Here is a 26,009-nt window from a genome sequence, read left to right as displayed (position 1 = left end):
CCTGACCTGCATGCACTTTCTATAATACTGGGTCATCTTCTGTGGCACAAGGCTATTTGGGCCCCCTCAGACTCCTGGACCCGGTAGTGACTGCTTCCTCTGCACCCCCTATAGCTACGTCCCTGCCCACGTGCATCATAATGTTAACGTCATGGCTGATCTGGTTGTCTTGACAGGACTGATAGATCTTACAAAGGTTCAAAGACCTTCTTATATCAAGTGAAACAATATATCACCAATAATCATGTTGGTAAGCAGGACACAGTCAAACATTTCTCCTTCTTATTTTCAGAACTTTGTAAATAATATTAGTTTTCATTCCATAAGAGACCCCACAACAGTTTTATCGTTTCACATGTTAGATGGCTTAAATGACATAGACATAAGCATAGCTGTGTCCGCAGCTAATAAATAAGACAGTGAACTGGAGAGTCGTCACAAACCACACGAAATACAAGAATACTGAGAAAACTATTTGACAGAAACTTCAGTTACAACAGGATGCTTAATAATAAAATATATCATTGCATTTCCCTAAGAGTAATCACAATTCATAAATGCTTGAGCCCGGGTGACAGGGCCAGAACATACGACAATGACATCACCAAGGTTTATTGTGCTGACATATTAAGGACACTATACAGTCTCCCAGTGGGAATACATAGAAATGTCTCCCATGCAGATACAAAATATTGGATATAATTTGCAGACATAAACGGTCTATAAATAATGTGACTCTTGGGTCACCAATCACAAGTGCAAAAAAATAATCAAATTGTATTTGAGTGCATTCACATGAGGTACATTTTGACGGAGAAAATATTTGCAACTGAAAATCAGGAATTTTCTGCCCCATGTGAAGGCGCCCTTTTTAATTCATACTACAATGCATGGAATTGTGCTTTTACATGTTATACTGCAGTGTAATGGAAACATTGCTAATATCCAGGGGTGCATCCAGCCTATCTGCTCCCTGAGGCGAAAACTCACCAGACTCCCTACCATCAGTTCTCAACACCCTTCGTTCCCCCCTGTGCGATCAGCCCAAGTGCATCAGTTCCCCCGATGCCATCAGCTCCACTATCCCCCAGTGCCATCAGCTCTCCCCAACCCGAGTGCCATCAGCTCTCCCCCACCCCAGTGCCATCAGCCCCTCCACCCCAGTGCCATTAGCCCCCCCACCCCATTGCCTTCAGCTCTCCCCTCCTTGTGCCATCACCTCTCCCCCTTGTGCCAGCAGCTTTCCCCCCCTTGTGCCAGCAGATCTCCCCCTTGTGCCAGCAGATCTCCCCCCTTGTACCAGCAGCAGTCCCCCTTGTGCCAGTAGCTCTCCCCCCTTGTGCCAGCAGCTCTCCTCCTCTGCTCCTTCTGACAGCCAGAGTGCACAGCATCATCGGTTGCTATGACACTGTGCACTCCGGGCACCCGGCCTTAGTCGCACCAACTTACTTTTCCAGCAGGGGCACCGCCGACACTCCATCGTTCTGCGCTTCTCTGCGCCTGACGTCACACAGCGCATAAGGTCACTGCGTGCATATGTCAGAAGGTCAGTGCAGCGCGGTACCATGGACGTGCTGTGGAGTGTCCGGAGGCCCCCTGCTGGAAAGGTGAGTATTCCGAGCGCAGCGGGAGACCACGGAGCGGGAGTAATAGCAAGCGATTCACGTGACACAAACAAATCCTCGATGCAAAAAATTAGCATCAAGGATTTTTTTTGTGTCGAATTACTTGATTTAGTCGAGTACTCGTTGCAGCCCTACTTGTAGGTTTATCATACATTTCACTGTTTGCATTGTAAAGGGTGAAAATCTGCGGACATGCTGCGGACTGAATATTTGCACAGCATGTTAAGTTATGGGTGGATTTTGTGGCAGAATTTTTTCACAGCGTATGGATACTTGTTAAAATCTCATCCTCTTAGCTGCTAATGGAAACACTGTGGATTTTCCAAACAGAAATCCACTGAGAAATATCTGCATTATTTACACCACGTGTGGCCATAACCCGTTCATATGGCGTTTCTTTATCCCGCAGAATTTTGGCGTGGACAACCATGGCTTGTAACCGTGGTGGCAGTCCACTTGCGGCTCAGCTCTAATGAATTGGAGCTAAGCTGTGAACTGGTCAGTGGCATTAAGGGAGGGCAACTGGGGCAGAAACCACAGCGGTTTCTGTGGTGTCATGGGTATGTGGTGGATTTTAACCCTGTCATACCCTTATACTGCCTGAAAACCCAGCTCTAGCTAAGGGGACAAGCAACCATGTTCCTATTCTGAAACCACTGGACTTCTTCATTATGGCGGAACACCCCTGGCCGTCTGATGGAGTTATAGTCACCATACGTTGCTAGGTCACAGTCCAAACAAATTTGGGCCACTGTTGAGCAAACTCCATGGACATTCCTTTCGTGTTGTCCCCGATGGTGTTCTTTACAGTTCCTGTGACTTGTAAATGCAGAGAAAACATCTTTATTCCCTGCAGAGATTGGCTCTTTCTTTCTCCGAGTTGAGATTGAAGGGCCCAAGTCCTGCACCTTGTCTATTGATTGAAATTTCTATCACATGCATTGGGGAGCAATGGGGGGGGGGGGGGAGTGTAATAGAAAATGTCAATGACAGGACAAGGGGAAGGCTTGGCCAAAAGAATCTTGATTTGGAGAAAGAAATAGCCAGCCTCCTTGACTTCTTTTATAAGTCACAATAATGGGTGCAGTTTGAAGGCAATATCCTGCTGAAAGGTTCCCAGTAAGTATCGTCAACTGTATACCTTCACAAAAATAATTACATTGCTCAAATGCATGACAAAATGACTTTTCAAACAATCACTATCAAAAATATACTACTGTGTTGTTACTACAGCTTCTCAGCAGAACAATGTGTCTCCATGGTAACAGACTACAAACACGCCCTGTGTAATGTGATTCTGCAGTCATACTTGCCCCAATATAAACCCCCACCTTTTCCCAACCTAATGTATGTTAGGAAGGAGTAGGGAGCTAATAGAAAGGAACATGACTACAGGATGACATTGTACAGGATGTGTTTGTAGCGTGTATGTAGGCACACACTGTATACCATCTATAGGCACAAAATGATAGGATATTTTTTATAAAAATGGTTTTAAAAGTTGATTCATTTTTCATTTAGGATGCATTGGAGCAATAAATAAAACAAACTGCTGAAAAGGTGGACATGGCCTTTAAATAAAGGTCTGATGATATATGGCACCTATGGTGGGGATTACGACACATAACAGCTTCCCTACCTAAGAGTAATATACTGTGCTTTACTTCGTCATGATGACAGCACATCTATAATCTATCACGTTTACTAGTTATACAGTACAGTAATAAAGATATATTTCCCTTTATTTCCTCCAGGGAAGGGGAGAGTCAGCTGGTTAGTATGTTTGGCTCTTTTTCAGGTCCAATAATTTGGTGTTCAGTACTGAACTATATTGCATGGAGTACAGATAAGAAAATATATTATCCCTCTGAAAAACCAGAGTGAACTAAAACAAGGATCTAAAATTATATTAATATATCGTTTCATGAAAGAAACATTCAGTCACTTGTGCCCTCTAGATGCCCTGATAAAATCTTCAGCACAGTTTAGATGCCAGATTAACATTGGACTTTATTCCTTTATGCTGTTCTTCAAGTTGGAGCTCACATATACAAATAGAAGCCGACCTGTTCCTTAAAAGGGGACCTCAGTACACTGGTTAATAGGTAAGTTCTTTGCAGGAAGGATCTAGTCAGACTTAACGCGTCTTTCTGTGGCATGAGGAGGACGCCTAGAGCTAATGTATCCAGCAATTAAATCGCAGTTATGGTACATAAACATTCCAGCCAAAGTAAGGCCAATGCCCGTGTAACTGAGAAATGTCAAATGGCTTCCAAAGACCACCCTCGAGAGGACAAGGTTCCCAACCACATTTAGGTTGCCAAGCACATGTATGGTGACAGCAGATGTCCGTGTGATGACACAGAAGCTTGCAAGGTTGTACAGGACAGATCCCAAACAACTCAGAAGGATGAAGAGCCAAAGTCTATCATCGCAGTCAGGTGGGCTCTCCCACGCCACGCCCGTCTCGAGCAGCAAAGCAGCCAGTAGCAGGATACAGAAACTGGGGATGGACATCAGGTACAGCAGGGTGACTGAATCAATGTTTTCATCTTTAAGGAGTGAACCTAAATCAGAACAAAGATTTGTTTATTAGAAATCGGTATGCATCTACATTGATAGACATTAATATAAAATTAACCATATAGCTAATGAAGATCATAGCTGTCCTTGTACATGCAGTGAGCATACAGAAAAAGCCTGGATTATTAAAAGAAGGATGACTTTTTTATCTGAATCCAATACTCCAAACATTGCTGCCCCATATACCAGTTTTGTTATGTCAGCACCACTGCATCCTGGCAGGATGTTTACATGCAGAACCTCCTGTTTCATCAGGGTTTCCTAACCAAACCCAGCATGCTGTGCTCTGTAATGTTTCACAGGGCGTAGATAAGAGGTGTAGGGGTAATGACTGCTGCAGAGAGAACACTTTGGCAGATGGAGCAAGCCCCGAGAAACATTACAGAATAAAGCATGCTGAGTGCAGTTAGCAAACCTAACAGGAAGCTGAGGGAAACAGGAAGTCCTGCATGTAAACATCATGCCAGGATGCAGCAATGCTGAGAACAGGGGAAGCAAAGAGCTGACATGAAAAGCAGGTTTATGGGGCAAAAATATGCAGTGTATGGGGTACTCTGAGCAGATAGAAAAAATATTATGGCACCAGAGAACCCCTTTAAAAGGGTAGTCGGGTTTCAGCACATAAAAAATCAGTCACTAGGTTAGTTCATCTTTACTGTACTTATTTTTGCTCTACATTATATATGTAAACCTCTTTTCAACTACATTTCCATGAAATGAATGCTGCTTTCAAATGAATAATAATAATCTTTACATTAGTTTACACAAGCAATATCAGATCAGTAGTTGTCCGACTTTCAGAACCCCTAACCAATCAAATGTTTGGAGGGTCTGTGGCGCTTGTGTGAGCACATTAATCCAATAAACCCCTTTGAACCAAAACTAGGAACAGATATGAAACCAAAGGATCTACAATCATTTACAAAAAATAACGCACCGAGTTTTTGGAATTGAATGAAACTTTCTATGTGTGAATGTAATGATGATATATATGATTATAAATAATATTAGCGTAAAAGGATAAGTTCATTGGAGAAACCTGTACAACTGAAAGAAGGCTTTAGCACCCTACTGGACCACCTCTAGCCTGGATACAAGATGAGATATGGTTGGGCATGGAGGCAACACATGTAGCCGCAGGATGTCCTGCACATATCGCTGAGCTGTTAGTGGCGCTAACTACTAGGGGTGCTGACTGTCGTATGCGATACCTCCCCAGATCATCACACCAGCAGTTGGGGAAGTGTATTGTTCCATTGCAAAGGCAGGATTGAACAGTACATCACATGGCCTCCATACTCAAACCCGACTGCTGGTGAATCCTAAATAGAACCATCACAAAAGAAGACAGTCCATAATAGACTGGCTGTCAATGGCAGAACACATAATGGCCACTGTGACACCATATTTCCTTCTGCTAAGTGCCTGGATATGGTCCGGGCAGAGAAAGAGGTGTGTAATGAAGGTGGCACCTGTGTCTGGATGGTGGACAACTATATTGTGGAAGCTGCTTATGCTTCTTGGCGGATCGCACAATCCTCTCGACTGGTGGTCTGTCTTGGCCGTCTGGAGTCTGTTCACTGTGTGCATGCCCTTACATAACTATTGCTCTTAAAGGGGTTGTATGGGCTTTTTTTTATTGATGACCTATGCTCAGGATAGGTCATCAATATCAGATCGGCAGGGGTCCAACATCTGGCACCCCCGCCAATCAGCTGTATGGGGAAATGTGTTGCTGCTGTATGTCTATGGAAACAGCAGCAGTGGACAGGAAGACGGAAAGTAGATGGCATGTGCGCACTGCGTGCCGTCTCCCCATACAGCTGACTGGTCCCCTCTCAAAGTCTGTCAACTGGACAGAATGACTTTAAATGTGTCATAGAGGCATGTGACAAACTCCCCTCTTTTGAGGTTGCCACGAGTGCTTGGAGAGGACTACTTGCCAGCCTCTTACCATGTGATTACGGTCCCATGTTGTATGCACCGGTTTTATGCAATAGCGGCATAATTATATAAGTTCATGTATTTTTCTGTCTTTGGAATTTTACTGTATGTTATGTGAGGGTACCCAGATAGCTAATTTTAGTGTATTCGTGTAGTCTGAGTGCCATTCACCTAATAATATGCACTCAGACTTGAGCTATCTGGGGATATGTTAAATGTCTGTGTTTACTGTAAGGGTTGTAACATTGTATGTTTAAATGGCGATTTCTGTCCTGTTGTCTCCACATGTGCATTGGCGATTTCCCTTTGTCCTGAGAGATAATTGAATTGCTCCTCGGGTGTCTCCAGGGCAGAGAGGAGGAAACCATGATGCATTGTGGGGATGTATTGTGTCTGTGTATCCTGAATTTCTGCATATCTGTCCTGTGTCACAGTCTTCCTTCTGGTCCCCTAGGGGAGTGTCCACCAGATGGGGACCTGCATAAATACGGGTGGGTAGCCCTCAATAAAGAGTTCCTGTTTTACCCTTTACCATGTTGAGGCAGTCTAGGGAATAAGATCAATGAACTTGAGGCTATAATGGCATCTGAGAATATAGATGTAGTGGCTGTTACTGAGACGTGGTTCAAGGGGAGTAATGACTGGGATATATCAATACCAGGGTTCTCTCTATACAGGAAAGACAGAGAAGGCAAGAAGGGGGAGGGGTGGCCCTGTATGTGAAAGATAGCATAAAATCTAATTTGATACAAGTTAGCGAGAACAATTTAGAGTCAGTTTGTGTTACCTTGCAGCTTGATAATCATAAGGTAACTCGTGTAGGTGTGATATATAGACCACATAGCCAAGTCAAAGAATTAGATGATCTACTAGTTGTGGAAATAGCTAAAATGACATTGAAGGGGGAAGTTATCATTATGGGAGACGTCAATCTTCCAGATGTAAACTGGAAAACCAAAATAGCTAGTTCTGCCAGGAGTACAGATATTTTAAATTCCCTACTGGGATTATCTCTACAGCAAGTAGTGGAGGAGCCAACCCGGAAGGAGGCCATTTTAGATTTAGTATTCACATACGGATGTGGATAGCACGTGGTGTGCTGTTTGCATCTTTTGCGCCATTAAAATGAATGGGTGTAAGATCCTCACCTGCTTTGCACTCCAGGGGAACCAAGAGGGGTCCTCGTGGAGTTGCGGGACAGGTTATGCGTGTCTCTGATGCACCAGTGCTGACCCCTTTGCGAGCCAGTGCGGAGATGCGTTCGCGTGGACATCGGAGGGGAGGACCGTCGGAATACTGGGGACAGAGTGGCCAGGCGAGTGACAAGACGCCGCGGCCAGGGTTGTCTCCAGTGTCTCCTACGACTTCCGTTTCCGCATCTGGGTCCACGCGCTCGCATACTCGCGCTGAGTCAATCATGCGTCCGTGCGTACGCACGAGGGCAGGTTCGCAAAGGGATACACGGTCGCGAGTACGCGCTTCTTATGCACTTCGTCGACCAGTGGCGCATATTATACTGACTCACAAGAGCAAAGTGGATTAGGGAGCCAGCCATGGGTTAATCAACTTGTGATTGCCTTAGGCCTTGTACTCAGGTGCAGGGCAATTTGTTCACCTATGGTAGTGGACACTTGGCACCCTGGGATTGGTCAGCAGGCATTTAAAAGGAGGTCTCTCAGGGTGATCAGTGCCCACTGTTATTTTCCCTCAACCAGGTATAGGTCACAACTCCTAGTGACTGAAGACTGCCAGGAACTTTGTCCTTACAGCGGACCCAAGATCTGGAGTGACTCGACTGCCAAGTGCACAGCATCATTCAGCACTGGTTGGGACTATTCCTGGAATCTCCTTGCCTGGTTTTTTGTTATTATTCCTTGTTACCAGCAAGTGTCCTGGACGTTTATGTTTCTGGTGAATAAACACCTTTTTGCTTTCATCACTGGTCTGTTTGTTGGTGCCTTGCATTACAATGGGTCTGCAGATTGGATTTGGACCAAACTAGTCATTTGCATGAGCCCTAAGAATCAGTTGATCAGTGTAGTGGTAACAATAATCTGCCAATGTCCACATTTAAAATAATCCACCCAGTGCAACAGGGTATTATAACTGTGTCTGTCTGTCTATCTAATCCACCCAGTGCATCAGGGTATTATAACCGTGTCTGTCTGTCTGTCTATCTATCTAATCCACCCATTGCAACAAAGTATTATAACCGTGTCTATCTAGCTAATCCAACAGGTTTTATGTGTCTATGTCTGTCTAATCTATTTTATACTAGACAAATACATATCATGGTGCATACAGCTGATAACAAGGACCAGGATCTAGATGTCCATAATAAGAAATGATAGATGGTTATAAAAAACCTGCTGCATTGGTTAGATGATATAACTGACACGTAGACACTGGCAGATCACTGTTAACACTTAACTGACGTGCAAATTCTACACATTTCTCAGAAAATGCATGCAAATATTGGATTAATGTAGTTTACAGATTTTTCTGTTCTTTCCATAAGCAAAAATGTATCCTGATTCGGGCTCTTTGAAACATAAATTTTTGATCATTTTAAGTTTTTTTTCTGTGCATGTTTTCTGGCATTTCTAAATTCCTATAGGAAAGCCTTTGAAAAAAAGTACAGTAAAAATACTGTATTATGATAATAATCTGACAGCCCCCTGCTCTGTTGTTCACCCTCATAAGCCATAGGCCAGTAGATGAGGCAGTGTACAAATGGTACAGGGACAGAGGCTGGAACACGTTGGAGATGGCAGCTTGGAATGGGAATCAGATATTTTTTTATTTTCTTCTTTACTTGGCCATTTGGGCAGCATACTACTGAGGGCACTATAGTGGGCATTACTAGGTAACTCCAGGCTGGCTTGGTGCTGTGGCCCACATCTCACTTCTTAAGCCCCCTGATCTTGACGGTGTATTACATGGGCCGATGATCGCTAACAAGTGTTTGTATCTCAGTGTAATACTGCCGCCGACTGCCCGATGAATGGGCAAACGCTCGTTCATCATGCAATCCAAATCTTTTGACACCCTAAAAAAATATTGTTTGCAGGAGGCAGAGCTTGCTGACTAATCGCGATCTGCCGCTGACAAACCACTAGACAGCATGGGGACGAGTGAAGTAGGGCTGAAACGATTACTCAAATTAAATCGATTAACTCGACACAAACAAATCCTCAATGCAAATTTTCTGCATCGATGATTCGTTTGTGCCATGTGACCATGGAATGTGAGTGAAGAGCTTGCTATTACTCACTATCTGTGGTCACCCGCCTGCCCGCACAGGATCCTGATGTACACATAACGTCAGGACACAGTGCACGTAAGCGCGCACTATGACCTGATGCTGTGTGGAGAAGAGGATGGAAGATCTCTGGAGTGTCGGCAGCAGCCCTACAGGAAAGGTAAGTATTTTAGCTCACTGGCGCTGCAGCTGGGCACTGATAGCTAGGAGGGGGAGTGGGGGAGCTGGTGGCAGTGGTGGCACTGGGGGGAGCTGGTGGCATTGGGGGGGGGAACTGGTGGCATTGGGGAGGAGCTGGTTGCATTGGGAGGGGGAACTGGGGGGAAGCAACTGATGGCACTGGGGGAGGAACTGATTGCAAAAGGGAGGGGGAGCTGATGTCACTGTGGGGGACTGATGTCAGGGGGGCTAATGAGTTTTTATAGAAAACGGTTAATTTGTTTTTTTCTTATTAGAGTACTCGATTAATCGATGGATTAATCGGTAGAATACTTGATTACTAAAATAATTGATAGCTGCAGCCCTAGAGTGAAGGCATAACAATCGCTTCTCCCCATGCTGTGGAGGAGATTACTGCATGTAATAGCAGTGGTCTCCTCCACTACCAAGCAGGCGATTGCTGGGAAGGAACGCTTCCCTCCTGGCAATCATCTGCGTGATCGGGGTGTCTAATACAGCCTTTAGAGACAACTGGAGGAGGAGCCAGTGATAAGTAGAAATCTCAGCACCACGCCAATAAAATGTAAAATCCTTCGCTTTATTCATCCAAGTTTAATATCATTGCACAGTACATCTGGTTGATGCTTTTCGGAACATGGTCTGTCCCTTACTCATAACCTGCTAGTGTGAACACAGTAGGATATATATATATATATATATATATATATATATACAGTACAGACCAAAAGTTTGGACACACCTTCTCATTCAAAGAGTTTTCATTATTTTCATGACTATGAAAATTGTAGATTCACACTGAAGGCATCAAAACTATGAATTAACACATGTGGAATTATATACATAACAAAAAGTGTGAAACAACTGAAAATATGTCATATTCTAGGTTCTTCAAAGTAGCCATCTTTTGCTTTGATTACTGCTTTGCACACTCTTGGCATTCTCTTGATGAGCTTCAAGAGTTACCTGAAATGGTTTTCACTTCACAGGTGTGCCCTGTCAGGTTTAATAAGTGGGATTTCTTGCCTTATAAATGGGGTTGGGACCATCAGTCTTGTTGTGGAGAAGTCAGGTGGATACACAGTTGATAGTTCTACTGAATAGACTGTTAGAATTTGTATTATGGCAAGAAAAAAAGCAGCTAAGTAAAGAAAAACGAGTGGCCATCATTACTTTAAAAAATGAAAGTCAGCCAGTCCGAAAAATTGGGAAAACTTTGAAAGTGTCCCCAAGTGCAGTCACAAAAACCATCAAGCGCTACAAAGAAACTGGCTCACATGCGGACCGCCCCAGGAGAGGAAGACCAAGAGTCACCTCTGCTGCGGAGGATAAGTTCATCCGAGTCACCAGCCTCAGAAATCGCAGGTTAACAGCAGCTCAGATTAGAGGTCAATGCCACACAGAGTTCTAGAAGCAGACACATCTCTAGAACAACTGTTAAGAGGAGACTGTGTGAATCAGGCCTTCATGGTAGAATATCTGCTAGGAAACCACTGCTAAGGACAGGCAACAAGCAGAAGAGACTTGTTTGGGCTAAAGAACACAAGTAATGGACATTAGACCAGTGGAAATCTGTGCTTTGGTCTGACGAATCCAAATTTGAGATCTTTGGTTCCAACCACCGCGTCTTTGTGCGACGCAGAAAAGGTGAACGGATGGACTCTACATGCCTGGTTCCCACCGTGAAGCATGGAGGAGGAGGTGTGATGGTGTGGGGGTGCTTTGCTGGTGACACTGTTGGGGATTTATTCAAAATTGAAGGCATACTGAACCAGCATGGCTACCACAGCATCTTGCAGCGGCATGCTATTCCATCCGGTTTGCGTTTAGTTGGACCATAATTTTTTTTTCAACAGGTCAATGACTCCAAACACACCTCCAGGCTGTGTAAGGGCTATTTGACCATAAAGGAGAGTGATGGGGTGCTGCGCCAGATGACCTGGCCTCCACAGTCACCGGACCTGAACCCAATCGAGATGGTTTGGGGTGAGCTGGACCGTAGAGTGAAGGCAAAAGGGCCAACAAGTGCTAAGCATTTCTGGGAACTCCTTCAAGACTGTTGGAAGACCATTTGAGGTGACTACCTTTTGAAGCTCATCAAGAGAATGCCAAGAGTGTGCAAAGCAGTAATCAAAGCAAAGGGTGGCTACTTTGAAGAACCTAGAATATGACATATTTTCAGTTGTTTCACACTTTTTTGTTATGTATATAATTCCACATGTGTTAATTCATAGTTTTGATGCCTTCAGTGTGAATCTACAATTTTCATAGTCATGAAAATAAAGAAAACTCTTTGAATGAGAAAGTGTGTCCAAACTTTTGGTCTGTACTGTATATCTACATCCCAGCTTGAAACTCCCCCTTCACAAGTGCAATAAAGTCCGTAATGCGAACAATAGGACATGTTCTATTTTTTTGCGGAGCGGCAATGTGGACACAGAATGCACACAGAGTCATTAGCATACGTTTTAAAAGTCTTTTTTGGAAGATTTCAGTGAGGGAGAGCACAAATAAAGGTAACATTGTAATGTGGGTAAAGGCGTCTATAACCTGATCTGAGCGGTCTAAAATGCTCAGATTAGGCGACAGACTCCCTTTAACGGGGATAACATGTTGCCTCATTGGAGGAGGAGGACAGAACCTGGCAGCTATTAATGGCCACCGCAGAGGGGAAGCTTCTGGGACGGCATTTTATGCTGCACATTAGTATTTGATTCTACTGGGATGGTATTTTGAGCTGTAATTTGGTATTGCTGACCTTGCCTACTTGTATTGACCCCCATCTATTTGTGTTCACCTTGCCTACTTGTATTGACCCCCATCTATTTGTGTTAACCTTGCCTACTTGTATTGACCCCCATCTATTTGTGCTGACCTTGCCTACTTGTGTCAGTCTGGACCCACCTACAACATGAGGCCACTTTAAGTTCTCAGTCTGCCCCTGGTTATCTATCATGCTATCTTCTCCATTTATATTGATTGTCAGCAGCCATTCTACTTGCTACAGTCTGGGGGTCCTGTGACAATTTTGAATTTAGCTATGAATGCAACTAGAGAGAAAAGATCATGTAATTCATAGATGTCCATCCAAGTCTACTGAAGTATTTCTAAAGCCTCTGAACAGATAAAGAATACATTAACTATGAAATGGTAACAATATTCCGAAGCAGCTTGATAAGAATGATTTACATCGGCCTGTGGTTAGCCTTTGCAATCACGAGGCTCCTACTACGCTCACTTCCTGAAGTATCAGGCTTGTTCTGCAGTAGTATGTCTTTTACCCACTTGAAACTATTTCCAGCAGTGTCATCATCCAAGGTTAGCCCTGACTGACACCTCACAATGTCTACAGCTGAGGTAAGGAGACAATACAATACTGACTATTGACCTACTGTTTTACGACTTACCACAGAACTCTGCCTCTCTGTAATTGCCTGTAAAAGGTGTTGACCAGGGAGGAAAAGGAATTCAGATCCAGGTGCGCTTAGTTTTGTAGAAAGTCAATTAACTTAGGAGTGTTTTTGGAGAGTGGGAGTGAACCCAACGCAAACACTTGGAGAACATTCTCCATTTAGATTTTGTCTTAAAGGAATATTCTGGTTACTACAAGCTATCCCATATCCACCACATAGAGGACAACTAACCTGATTGGTGGGGTCTAACTGCTGGGACCCCTACCAATCCTGAGAATGGGAGCTCTGTACCCCAAAATGTATGGAGCTGCTGGGTAAGCATGTGCCCTGTGGCTCTACTCATTCTCTATTAGATTACTGGCGATGGCTTGGCTATCCCCAGCAGTCCTATAGAGATGAATGGACTGGCAATGTGCATTGCTCGACCAGCCACTCCATTCATTTTGGGATATAAGATCCCATTTTCGTGATCAGTAGGGCTCCAAGTGGTCGGAGCTCTGCCCATCTAATAGTTATTATGAAGTGCATAAGGGATTACTTGCATATAAGGAAATATACATAATGCATAATTCTGCCTACAGGCTAATAAATAGCATAAATGAACCAAGTCCTAAATAAAACCAACTTTATAAACTGATTCCAAACTATTTCAATAGACATAGTCAATGATCTTAAACAAATATAGGGTTATGGAAACTAAAATAGCACCTTGTAGGACATATGCCAAGCCCTGCTCTGTAGAAATACTGGATGCTGTCCCTATAACATTCTGGTGGGAATACAATGCTAATATTGAGAAATAAGTAAAGATCTGTCGCCTGCCACCTGACTGCTCAAGGTTTTTGTCTTTTCTTATTGTTGGCACTGTGTTACTGTCTGTTGGCACCCTTATGTGGTGCCAGTTCACTGCACAATCCATGGTCTAGAAAATCTGATTAAGTCTAATTAATGAGGAAGCCATAACAGACTGATGATCACAGATCCCAGTACAGTCGTGGCCCAAAGTTTTGAAACAAACACAAGTTTTGGTCTTCACAAAGTTTGCTGCTTCTGTGTTTTGAAATATTTTTGTGAGATGTTTTTATGGCATACTGAAGTACAGTTATAATGATTTCATACGTTATATTGACAGATATATCAAGTTTATGTAAAGACTCAATGTTTCCAGAGTTGACCCTTCTTATTCAAGACTTCTACAATTCACCCTGGCATGCTGGATATCAGCGTCTGGGTCAAATCTTGACTGATGGCAACCTATTCTTCCCTAATCAGCCCTTGGAGTTTATCACAATTTATGTGTTTTTGCTTATCCACCCGCTTTTTGAGGATTGACCACAGGTTCTCAATGGGACTGGGATATGGGGAGTTTCCTGACCATGGACCCAAAATCTCAATGTTTTGTTTGCCGGGCCACTTAATTATCTCTTTTGCCTTGTGACATGGAGATCCATCATACTAGAAAAATATATTGTTTATCACCAAATTGCTCCTGGATGGTTGGGAGAAGATGCTCTTGGAGGAGGTTTTGATCCCATTCTGTATTCATGGCAATGTTCTTAGATTGTGAGAGAGCCCATTCCCTTGGATGAGAAAAAAGCCCACCCATGAATGGTCTCAGAAGCTGATATTCAGCATGCCAGAGTAAACTGCATAAACTTGATGTATTTGTCAATAAAAGTAAAAAATAAAATTTTAAAAATGAAATGCTTATCATTGTAATACAGTATACCTCTGACAAAAAAGATCTAAAAACAATGAAACATCAAACCTTTTAAAAAGGAAAGTTTGTGTCAGTCTCAAAACTTTTGGACAATGCCGTACACTCCCTCAGGACTATGACAGGGGACATGAAGTTATGTATAGCAAACTGGAGGAAAATCAGGGGCATCACCATGACAATGGACGCCACAGCTCTCCTCTGTCTATGTATGGCTCCAGTCACAAGCCTGGGTCCTGGTGCCACCCATTACGTCACTCTTCCTGGACCCAGGAATTTCTTTACATGGAATGACCCAGGTGTAACATTCTAACTCAATTTTTTAATACAAATTTTGGACCTGACTTTTTGCTGCCTGTTGCCAACCTGATTACGATTTTTTTTTATCAGCCTACTATCTTCTATCCGATTGTCCACTGGGGACTAATCTCGGGATTGTGACCTAGGTACCTGATCGGTAAGGTCCACATCTCCTTGCAGCAGTAAAGAGGGAAGAACAGAGGATACTAAAGACTCTGTACCCAGATTAGCCTGTGCGACCCAGTAATGGTCTCCTGGAAACACAGTGGCTTGGCATAAGTCCATCCTGGTCTTACTCCTTGTTGCGTTACTCTAAGCCCCTGGGGAACCCGCAGTCTGCATGCCTGCTGCCATTCAACCAAGAACTGACACCTACATACACCCTTGGACTGTAAGCCTAGGGATCATAACATTTGGCTTCTGTTAGGTCCTTGTGGACAGCCCTTATAGGTGGTAGAGGTATAAATTAAACACCACAGTCTCGATATCTTTGGTCACCAGGATTATCTCATGGAAACGAATATGAGACTGTGCTACAAAGTATAAGCATTTCCTGTGCAGTTACAGCATACAAGAAAATCACCCATGTTAAAGATGTTTTTTAAGGGTACTTTCACAGTTGCTGACAGAGGATTCCGGCAGGCAGTTCCGTCGCTGGAACTGCCTGCCGGATCCGTCATAACGCATGCAAACTGATGGCATTTGTCAGACGGATCAGTATCCTGATCCGTCTGACAAATGTATTAAAATGCCAGATCCGTCTCTCTGGTGTCATCCGGAAAAACGGATCCGGCATTTATTTTCTTCACATTTTTGGTAGTCTGAGCATGCGCAGACCGCAATGCCGGATCCGTTTTTCTGGAACACTTGGGCCGGATCTGGCATTAATGCATGTCAATGGGAAAAAATGCTGAATCCGGCATTCAGGCAAGTCTTCCAGAATTTTGGACGGAGATAAAACCGCAGCATGCTGCGGTATTATCTCCGTCCTAAAAAGTCTAAAAGACTGAACTGAAGACATCCTGATGCATCTTGAACGGATTACTCTCCATTCAGAATGCATGGGGATAAAACTGATCAGTTCTTTTCCGGTATAGAGCCCCTAGGACGGAACTCAGTGCCGAAAAAGAATAACGCTAGTGTGAAAGTACTCTAAGAATGTTTGTGGTGTGTTGCTGAGATCACTTTTTAAGACAGTGATAATAGCTAATAGGAACAGAATAACTTCTACTCCCCCTCCCTGCGCAGTGACCACTTCACATGTGACAAGTCATGCCGGTAACACTATCCCATGTTTGACAATGAGTCATTTCTGACTTTCTGTAAAGCAAATAGTTAAACTGACTGTTACAGCAGCGCAGGCAAGATGGCTGCAGAGAGAGCATCGGAGCAGCAATAATGTGTTCAGCTACAACAACACACTACTGCACAGGGGACATTGAACAGGTGAATTATGCAGCTTTTCCTATTTTATAAACACACCTGGTCCCCGCTGGGGTTCGGTGCCTGTTGCTCTTCCTCTCCCTATCATGCTGAAATCAACATCCGTCGATGGGGGACATGACCGCTGCAGATCATCACAGACCGCAGTGGTGACCGGCTCCCTTCGTGTTGCCACAAGTGGTCACCTGATGCAAAGGGAGCAGATCATCACGGCGGTCTGTGTTATTTTCGGCGCTGCAGGGATGGGAATAGCCGGCCTGGGAATGCGGACCAGGTAAGTATGATCACCACTGACCTCTGGGAGGTCGTTATTAGTCTTGGATAACCCCTTTAAGTGTGTATTTTTATCTAGTTAAAAAAGTGATGCATTTCCTGAAATTAGTAATGTCAAAGCCAAGGGTTTCAAAATCTCAGTCTTGTTTGAACCTGCTAGCGTATACTCAGGTAATGGTGCACAATACCACAAAGAAGAGTAAACTTCCCATCGGCAGAGCCCAGTGGCAGTAACCCTCTCTCATCTAGTTTCTACTGCTAACTATAGGACAATGTTTTCCTCCACTTAAAGGGAACCTGCCACAGAGTAGGACCACCCACTGGACTCCTAATCCAAAAGTGAGAAGTTTAGATTCATAAATATCAGGTTATACTGAATATTTTTTCACAGCACCCAGGGGTGGGCAACCTGTGGCACACTAGATGTTGTGAAACTACAACTCCCAGCATGCATACTTGCTCTGCTCTTATCAGAACTCTCATAGAAATAAATGGAGCATGCTGGGAATTGTAGTTTCACAACAGCTGGAGTGCCGCAGGTTGCCCACCCCTGTGATATCAATCTGCTCAGCTCCTCCTGCTCTATTACCCTTCAACATGATAGGTTCTCAAATATAACTTAGGAAGTTTTTAAACTTTCTAATACTGTTTCACTTCCTCATATTTTTTAAAGGGGTTATCCACAGGTTGGCTGGGGGTCCCACAGCTCTGGCCATGCATGTGCCCTGCCACTTTACTTATTGCCACCCGTTAATTATCAATGATATATCCTCCATCCTTTTCTGGACTGGCCTGTGTCTCCGGCTAAGTGTCTCCCGCCTCCATATCCTCACCCTAAGGTTTATTTATTTCTCATTTTAGAGCCACTTCCACCTCTGAAAGGACAAGATGCTTCTCTGCTTCAACGTTGGTGAGTCCAAATGTTAATCTCACCCTCTGTGTAGAACGGCGATGTCCTACCGGATCTGTGAGAAGCATAGCGCCATCACAGAAGGCCCCACCGATCTCCTCCCTCCTGAATGTGGCAGCCAGAGGAGGTTGGGGCTATGGAATACAAGTGCATAGCACTGCAAGCACCTCGGGAAGGGGGCAGGACGCAAAAAGTACGGATGACGACTGCTTGACATCTGTTTTTTTGCGGATCCATTGTAACAATGCCTATTCTTGTCTGCAAAACAATACAATAGGACATGTTCTATCTTTTTTGCAGGACTGTGGACCAGACATACGGATGTGGACAAAACACAGTGTGCTGTCCACATCTTTTGTGGACCCATTAAAATGAATGGGTCCACATCCTATCCACAAAACATGTAGATCGGATGCGGACCAAAAATACGGTCGTGTGAATGGGGCGTAACTTGTGAGAGGCTGAAACAGTAGCACAGCCCTGCTCAGCTGCTTCCAGGCTTAGAGGAGTTATGCCATGAGTGATGACAAACGTGAAAATCAGACACCGTATAATACACGGCAATCTCTTTCTAGAACCAGCCCTGAACCTCACATGGCTCTAGAGCTTGTCCCATTTGTAGCTCCAGTTGCTCTCCTAGATTTTCTTCAGATCAGGGCCGTGTACTTTCTGCTGCAGCTCTCTCCCTATCACAGCTCAGGCGGCCTGTCCTTTCTGCTGCAGCTCTCTCCCTATCACAGCTCAGGCGGCGTGTCCTTTCTGCTGCAGCTCTCTCCCTATCACAGCTCAGGCGGCGTGTCCTTTCTGCTGCAGCTCTCTCCCTATCACAGCTCAGGCGGCATATCTTTTCTGCTGCAGCTCTCTCCCTATCACAGCTCAGGGGGTGTGTCCTTTCTGCTGCAGCCCTCTCCCTATCAGAGCTCAGGCGGCGTGTCCTTTCTGCTGCAGTCTCTCTATGTAACTGTCACAGCTTCTAACAGTAGCCATGGCTGGTGGCAGTTGGAAGATGGAACTGAGCGTGTGTGATGACCTCAGTAGGTGGACACGTACATTACTATACAGATTACATACCAGGGGGCACCATTATAATATAACTGGAGCATTTTTGTAATAGAAAACACATTACAAACATAACTAATTTTTCATTCCCGATGTTGGCACATCTTCTGGCCACCACAGTGTTTTGGTCAGTGATTTCCACCACTGATTTGGTGCAGATCTTTCCCTTATACCTTATGTCTGTGGAGGCTCCAATCCTGGTTTTGGCTCACAATCACTGATGGAAACCACTGACCAAACACTGATGTGTTAACATGGCCTAGAGGTAAGACCTGCATACGTCGGACATTTATATCCTGTGGATATGCCATAAATGCTTGAGATAGGACTACTTCTTTAAGCTGCATTCAGACCCAGCAGTCATCTGATGCATTGTCTTAGGCTACTTTCACACTTGCGTTTACATTTTCCGGTATTAAAGGGATTCTGTAATGACATTTTAGCCCTACAACCTAAACATATGGCCAGGTCCGTACAAATAACATGAATCCGAAACTGTCCTTATTAAATCTGCCTGTGGCTCTATTAGCACATAAAACAGGTTTTTATAACCGGTCATTCACCTACCTACGGTGCCCAAGGGGACGTCGCTTCATACAGGGTGCCCGGCTGCACCCATCTCCGTCTGGTGCCCAGCGCCGCCTTCCCAGTTGAAATCGCCGCCCTCCCTGTCTATAGTGCCGCCTTCCTTCCTTACAAATAAGTACAGTTTCGGATTCATGTTATTTGTACGGACCTGGCCATATGTTTAGGTTATAGGCCTAAAATGTCATGACAGAATCCCTTTAAGATCAGGCAGAGGATCTCAGTACCGGAAAAAAACGCTTTAGTTTTGTCCCCATTCATTGTCAATTGGGACAAAACGTAACTGAACAGAACAGAATGCTCCAAAATGCATTCCGTTCCTTTAGTTGCGTTCTTATACCGGAGAGCAAACCGCAACATGCTGTGGTTTTCTTTACGTCATAGGATGCAGAGCAAAACAGATCCAGCAGGACCCACAATTAAGGCTACTTTCACACCTGCGTTCAGGTGTCCGCTCGTGAGCTCCGTTTGAAGGGGCTCACAAGCGGCCCTGAACGCAGCCGTCTGGCCCTAATGCATTCTCAGTGGAGGCGGATCCGCTCAGAATGCATCCGTCTGCCAGCGCTCAGCCTCCGCTCCGCTCAGTGAGCGGACACCTGAACGCTGCAAGCAGCGTTCGGGTGTCCGCCTGGCCGTGCGGATCCGTCCAGACTTAGAATGGAAGTCAATGGGGACGGATCCGCTTGAAGATGACACCATATGGCTCAATCTTCAAGCGGATCCGTCCCCTATTGACTTTCAATGTAAAGTCTGAACGGATCCGCTCAGGCTACTTTCACACTTAGAAATTTTTCTAAGTTATAATGCAGACAGATCCGTTCTGAACGGATGCAAACGTCTGCATTATAGGAGCGGATCCGTCTGATGAAACATCAGACGGACCCTGCTCCGAACGCTAGTGTGAAAGTAGCGTGAGTCAATGGGGACGGATCCGTTTTTTCTGCCACAATAGAAAACTGATCCTCTTGGCAATGTTAAAGATAATACATAACGGATGCAAACGATTGTATTATTGTAACAGAAGCGTTTTTGCTGATCCCTGCGAGATCCAGGAAAAACGCTAGTGTGAAAGTAGCCTTACATTTAGCCATGGGAGTGAATGGAAACTGTACATAACATGTCCTATCCACGGGTCTTACATGTGGTCTTTTACACCGTCTCATGGACAAAGACCCTCGTCTATTATAGCTCTGTACAAGAGTCATAATATGATCTATTGGGCCCCACTGTAAATCACTATGTCTATCATTTTATTATATTTTTTCTGTGGTATTCCGTAGGATAATGCCATTGCTTCTAGAGGAGGACTGTTCCATAATGTGCTGCCATATGGAATGTGTGCAGTAAAAGCCTCCTTTTTCCAGCCACACTCATGGCATATCGTCCTATAGTGACCACTATGGTTTTATAAGCCGCAACTATTTTCTCGAACATTTTACCAGGTTAAACCAGTCTCAATTTTCCAGGTGAACGTGGCGCATACACATTATGAATCAGCACATCATTGCTCACACACAACCTGTTCTACGAGACAGGCGTGTATCCTCCTATACAATGCGCATATTCATATCTACCGCTGGCAAGTACTTACTCTGTTGTATGGATTTCAGCCCCCTGAGAAATGTCGATGCGAAAAGGTAGATGCACCCGGTCTGGTCAAACTGCACTTCTCCAATAATACTGAAACAAGCTCCCAGACATATGGGTATCATGGCAGTATATTTAAGGGCATGATGTTTGGTGCCCAGGAAAAGCTTTGAAAGAGCCAAGGTGAAAATTGGGGTAGTAGTGTAAATCATCTGTGCAAAAGAAAGCTGAACGCAGCTCAGTCCGAGATTCCCAAAGGCAATGCTGGAGCAGAAGGTCACACTCAGTAGGAACACTTTAAAACGGGCACCGGTGTGCAGGGTCAGATCCGCCTCCGTGTTGACATGTACCAATCCCCACCTGAGAATGGGATAGTCCAACAGGATGGCCGTGAGCATGTGAAGCGAGGACAGTAACAGGGGGTACCTAAAGTTGTAAACGGCAAATATCCATTTGTTAAGACTAGAGATGGTGGTACCTGTCACCAGCCAGGTAAGTATTGCAGCAATGAGATACAGACGGCTGGTGCCTCGTTCCTGGGGGGCTTGTTCTGGCTTGGGATGCATGATGGAAGCAGGAGACGTTCTATCAGAAGTTTCCATTTCAGCCTCATCTTTCCTGCTGGGTGCTAAACACATTGAACGTTTTGGCAAAATTCCTTTTTGGACTCCTTTACTGCCGGATATGCGTGCTTGTTCTTAAAGTGTCTCCATTGGCACATTGACTTCTCTTCATATAGTCTTGAAGAATTCTGAGCTACGTAGCAATAAGTAAAGGTGTTTATTACAAGAAATACGGTACATCATACGTGCCACAAATATACAAGCTAAAAATACACAATACAAACTACAACTGTACAATACAAGCTACAAATACCCAATACATACTACAAATATACAAGCTACAAATACACGATACAAACTACAATTATACAAGCTACAAATACATAATAGATGCTACAAATACACAATACAAGCTACAAATACACAATACATGCTACAAATATACAAGCTACAAATACACAATACAAACTACAAGTATACAATACAAGCTACAAATACACAATACATGCTACAAATATATGATACAAACTACAAGTATACAGGCTACAAATACATAATACATGCTACAAATATACAAGCTACAAATACACAATGCAAACTACAAGTATACAATACAAGCTATAAATAGGCAATATAACCTGCAAATGTAGGATTCAAGCTACAAATACAAACTACAAGTACACATACAAACTACAAACCCATGATACAAACTACAAACCCATGATACAAACTACAAGTACACATACAAACTAGGCTTACAACACAAAGGATACACACAGCACTTCATACAGTATGGCTGAAGGAGAAGACTGCTGCCATGCTGCACACGATGACTGGGGTCTATAGTGGGGTGAGGCTGTACAGACAGCTGATAACTGGTGACATCGTTAGGTCTGTGGCTCGGGGTCACCTACCTCACAGTGTCCATGGACAGTCAGCCATTTTCCACCTTCACACGTCCTCACGAGCCCTGCACCGATGTGTGACCCTGTGCGGGATGAGGACTGGGGCAGATCCCGGGCTCATTCACAACTAGGCACCTTACCCCTACGTACTACTCCTCCGCCGTCTCCTAGCAACAGGCCGATGAGGGGAACATAACAGCACACGACGTCTGGCTGACTAATGCAGAATAACAAGCCTGGCACACACCGCCCTCCCTCCTCCCAAGCACATCCCCTGCCTCCCATGTCACCCTTCCAAATTTAGATCCCGGCCCTGGAAAAATAAACAGCTCCTGGAATAGCTCCCCATCCGAGCCCCGCTACACTGACCCCGCATAGCACACACTCCGGAGCAGATGTCGCATGACTTATAATGCCCGCGGATGACGTCACGCAGCCAGCTCGTACAGTCACACGCTCCGCTTACGTCTGTAGTGACTACACTGTCAGTGACAGCACAAAACAATACACAAAACGCATCGCCCGCTGCTCTCACGTGATTGGCCCACGCGTCCGTCAATCACCTCACACGCTGGCTGCTGAATGAAGGCAGGAAGTGACGATAGGCTAATTGTAATGGAGAGGCGGGTCTTATCACTTTACCAATGCTCCGATTGGTTCCTTGTGTTTCCATTGTGTAACTGAAGAGGGCTCCTGGCTTGACTGGTCCAGTTTTGGTTACCTAGGGACCTCTTACTGAGGGCCGTAATCTGTTGCCATGGTGATGCTGTAGTTAGTGTATGAGGGTTGTAAAGGCTGAAATAACCTCATGTCTTTATATTTAGAGAAGATGTGTGGCGGGGGCGGACTGGGAAAAAAACTAAAAGTGGCCCCATGTTGTTGGTGGGTCCAAAATGACAGAAGATGGGTCAACAGAAGTAGGAGGGGCCTGTCATACCGTAGTGCAGAACAGAATACCGCCCCAGCAGAGCCAAATACCACAGGGCAATGTTTCCAATTAGTCTAACTGACTACTATTTGCCTTATTTTACAATATGCCTAAATTCCCTCTTAAAACTTTTAATGTTACTTGTTATTAAATTCCTTCATTGACCATTAAATTGTTTCTATTAAAATGATCAGTTTTTGTCACCTCATTATTCCTAGTATTGTGCTTTGTGCTATAATAAGTGCGGTAACGATTTTTTTCTGCCTACCACATTAGGTTAATACTGTTTCTTCAAAACACGAAAAGCGGGTCAAGCAGGAAAGGCAATGAGGCCCACCTGAGTACTGCTCAAACAATGCAAAAACGAAAAACTCTAAAATGTCCCTTTTAATTATATAGGAGATAAAAAATCCCCTACAGACAGACAAACAGATAAGACCTACACACCCTCAGCCTAATGCGAGGCAGAGATGATGAAGGCTAAAACAACAATGTTACTATTCATAGAGGGCTAGGTAGAGACTAAATGTAGAAGGTCAGAAGGGGGTATTGTTAGTACAAAATACCCACTAGCCCTAGTGAATCCCTACTTGACCTAGTCCACCCTATTAGTGTATCCAAAGGACGGGGTCCAAAAAGCCCCGCAAGGGGTGGCCCAGACTGGAGCTCTAGTCCTACACTGGAAGCCCTAATGAGGCCCTAACCAGTGTGAGGCGCATCGCATGATGTCATCAGCTGGCGCTGATTACTGGAGATGGGTCTCACATGGCCCCTTAGCCTTTATAATGGAGCATTGCAGCTCCATTTGCTGCCGTTCCATCTATTCCTGCAGACGCCACCACCCTGGGTCTTGCTTGTGTTTGGATCCACAGCTATACGCTGACCGCAGCCACTAAATAGTAAGTCATTCTCCTCCATCGTCCAACGTTGGATGTCTGGTGGCGACCCATTTGGTTATTATACTTACGTGTTTTGGTTTCTGTTGTTATTTGTAGGCTCAGCCACACACTGACTGTAGCAACTGTCCAGGTTATTCCCTAGCTGTCGGGCCATGTGCCAGCTGGGGTAACCATCATTTACGCCCCGTGTCCCCTGAAGAATCTTGGGGGCCTTTATTGAGGAAACGCATCGGGACACTTGAGTATCCCTCATCTAATTCTCTTTTGGTTTTGGTTGGGGTATATCTTTAACAATTTGTATCAAAGTGTTATTTCTATTGGACACGTGGTCTTTTTGGTCACTGGTTAGGGCCTCATTAGGGCTTCCAGTGTAGGACTAGAGCTCCAGTCTGGGCCACCCCTTGCGGGGCTTTTTTGACCCCGTCCTTTGGATACACTAATAGGGTTTCGGCTCCACTTTATTATCACTGCGCATGTCTGGGGACTTAGAATCTCAAATGATTCTCTCATAATACCACATATTTTTAGGGTGGTGGGAAGAAAGATTTGTTTTCACAGAGGAACACAGTAATTTCACTAAACACGTCACATTTTGGGGTCTTTATATTGACGAATTGTAATTTTCTGGGAAGGCACTAAAGATGATTTTCAACAATTTGTAACAATCCTCAATAATAATACAACAGGTCTTAAATTTACAGCCGAGATAGATGAAGGAAAGCTGAACTTTCTTGATCTGACTCTCACCCTGCAGCCTGATGGGAGCATACTGACAGAGGTATATAGGAAGTCTACTTCAACCAATAGTCTTCTGCACTGGCAAAGCTGTCATCCACAAACCCTCAAGAGAGGGATTCCGGTAGGGCAGTATTTACGAGCAAAGAGGAACTGATCAAGTGACGAGGTCTTTGAACGTGAATTACTATATCAAAGGTTTTTAGCTTGTGGTTATCCTAAAAAAGTTTTACATAAAGCATACAGAAGGGCCAAAACTGCAGAAAGAAGTACGCTTTTACAGAATCAACAACAAACCAATATGGAGACAATTGTACGGTGCGTTGGAACATATTATATACAGCATCAGGTGAGACAAATACTTAAACGATACTGGCATATCTTGAGAGCAGATGAGGACTTAAGAGATATTATCTCTCAATATCCAACGGTAACTTATAGGAGAGGGACAAATTTAAGAGAGAATCTTGTCCATAGTCACTTTCAGTGGTGCCATAAGAAAGAAATTAAGACGACATGGCTGACTACAAAAGGTTCCTATCCATGTGGAGTTTGTAAATCCAGTTAATGATAAAAAATATCAAATTAAACAGTACGTTAATTGTAAAACCATTGGAGTGGTGTACTCCATTAGATGTGGATGTCCAAAGTTATATATTGGTAAAGCCACACAGGAATTAAGGAGGCGTATTTCCAAACATCTGAGCGACATAAATATTGAGGCTGACACGCCCCTACCTACATGTAAAAGGAGAAAAAAGGTGAGGGTTAATCAGATCTTGAGGAAAAAGTATCCTAAAGATAGGATCAACTGGAGGCACCAATGGGTAAGGAGTAATAGTGGGTAGACTGGCTATAAGGGTGATAAGAGAAGAAAGTTTTTTAGAAATATAGGAGAGAGTGGGAATGGAGAAAAGGCCACCCGTTGGGTAAACCATGTGGATAACCAATCGACATGCGAAGTACATATAATAAACAAGAATGTCTATGGCCAATGGGTACATAGACATTCTTGGTTATTATACTAAGATCCTGAGCACGCGCAGTATCGTAAAAGTCAGAATCGAAATCCTAAGTTCTAGAGCATGCGCAGATAGCGCG

At 44.2% G+C, this 26,009-nt stretch overlaps 2 protein-coding genes across 5 annotated transcripts in view; one reads left to right on the top strand and one right to left on the bottom strand.

Annotated features, from left to right (window-relative positions):
- Positions 1-1,275: 1,275 nt before the first annotated feature.
- SLC35E4 (solute carrier family 35 member E4) lies at positions 1,276-22,881 on the bottom strand. Its single transcript, XM_044275844.1, has 3 exons — positions 22,356-22,881; positions 20,883-21,634; positions 1,276-4,192 (listed from the first exon to the last, which is right to left on the bottom strand). The coding sequence occupies exons 2-3, from the start codon at positions 21,514-21,516 to the stop codon at positions 3,753-3,755; spliced, it is 1,074 nt and encodes a 357-aa protein (XP_044131779.1). The 5' UTR covers positions 21,517-21,634; positions 22,356-22,881; the 3' UTR covers positions 1,276-3,752.
- Positions 12,897-26,009, top strand: part of P2RX6 (purinergic receptor P2X 6) — an 85,395-nt gene continuing 72,282 nt past the window's right edge. The window contains exons 1-2 of one of the 4 annotated variants that reach the window (XM_044275841.1): positions 12,897-12,948; positions 17,599-17,647. In XM_044275841.1, coding sequence (XP_044131776.1) covers positions 17,626-17,647 — 22 coding nt within the window. In that variant the 5' untranslated portion in view covers positions 12,897-12,948; positions 17,599-17,625. Of the gene's footprint in view, positions 12,949-16,373; positions 16,468-17,598; positions 17,648-26,009 lie in introns of those variants that run through there. The other 3 variants (XM_044275843.1, XM_044275840.1, XM_044275842.1) reach the window with 3 other exon arrangements.

This window comes from Bufo gargarizans, chromosome 1 (genome assembly GCF_014858855.1).
Source record: "Bufo gargarizans isolate SCDJY-AF-19 chromosome 1, ASM1485885v1, whole genome shotgun sequence".
In the NCBI taxonomy this organism is placed as follows: Eukaryota; Metazoa; Chordata; class Amphibia; order Anura; family Bufonidae; genus Bufo; species Bufo gargarizans.
Note: the sequence above shows the minus strand (reverse complement) of the source record. Positions and strands in the feature narration are given on the sequence as shown.

Coding starts and splice junctions, on each gene's coding strand:
- SLC35E4 (XM_044275844.1), bottom strand. CDS start 21,516: ATGTGTTTAGCACCCAGCAGGAAAGATGAGGCTGAAATGGAAACTTCT. Junction 4,193..20,882: donor GCTGAAATCCATACAACAGA/GTAAGTACTTGC, acceptor GTTCTGATTTAG/GTTCACTCCTTAAAGATGAA.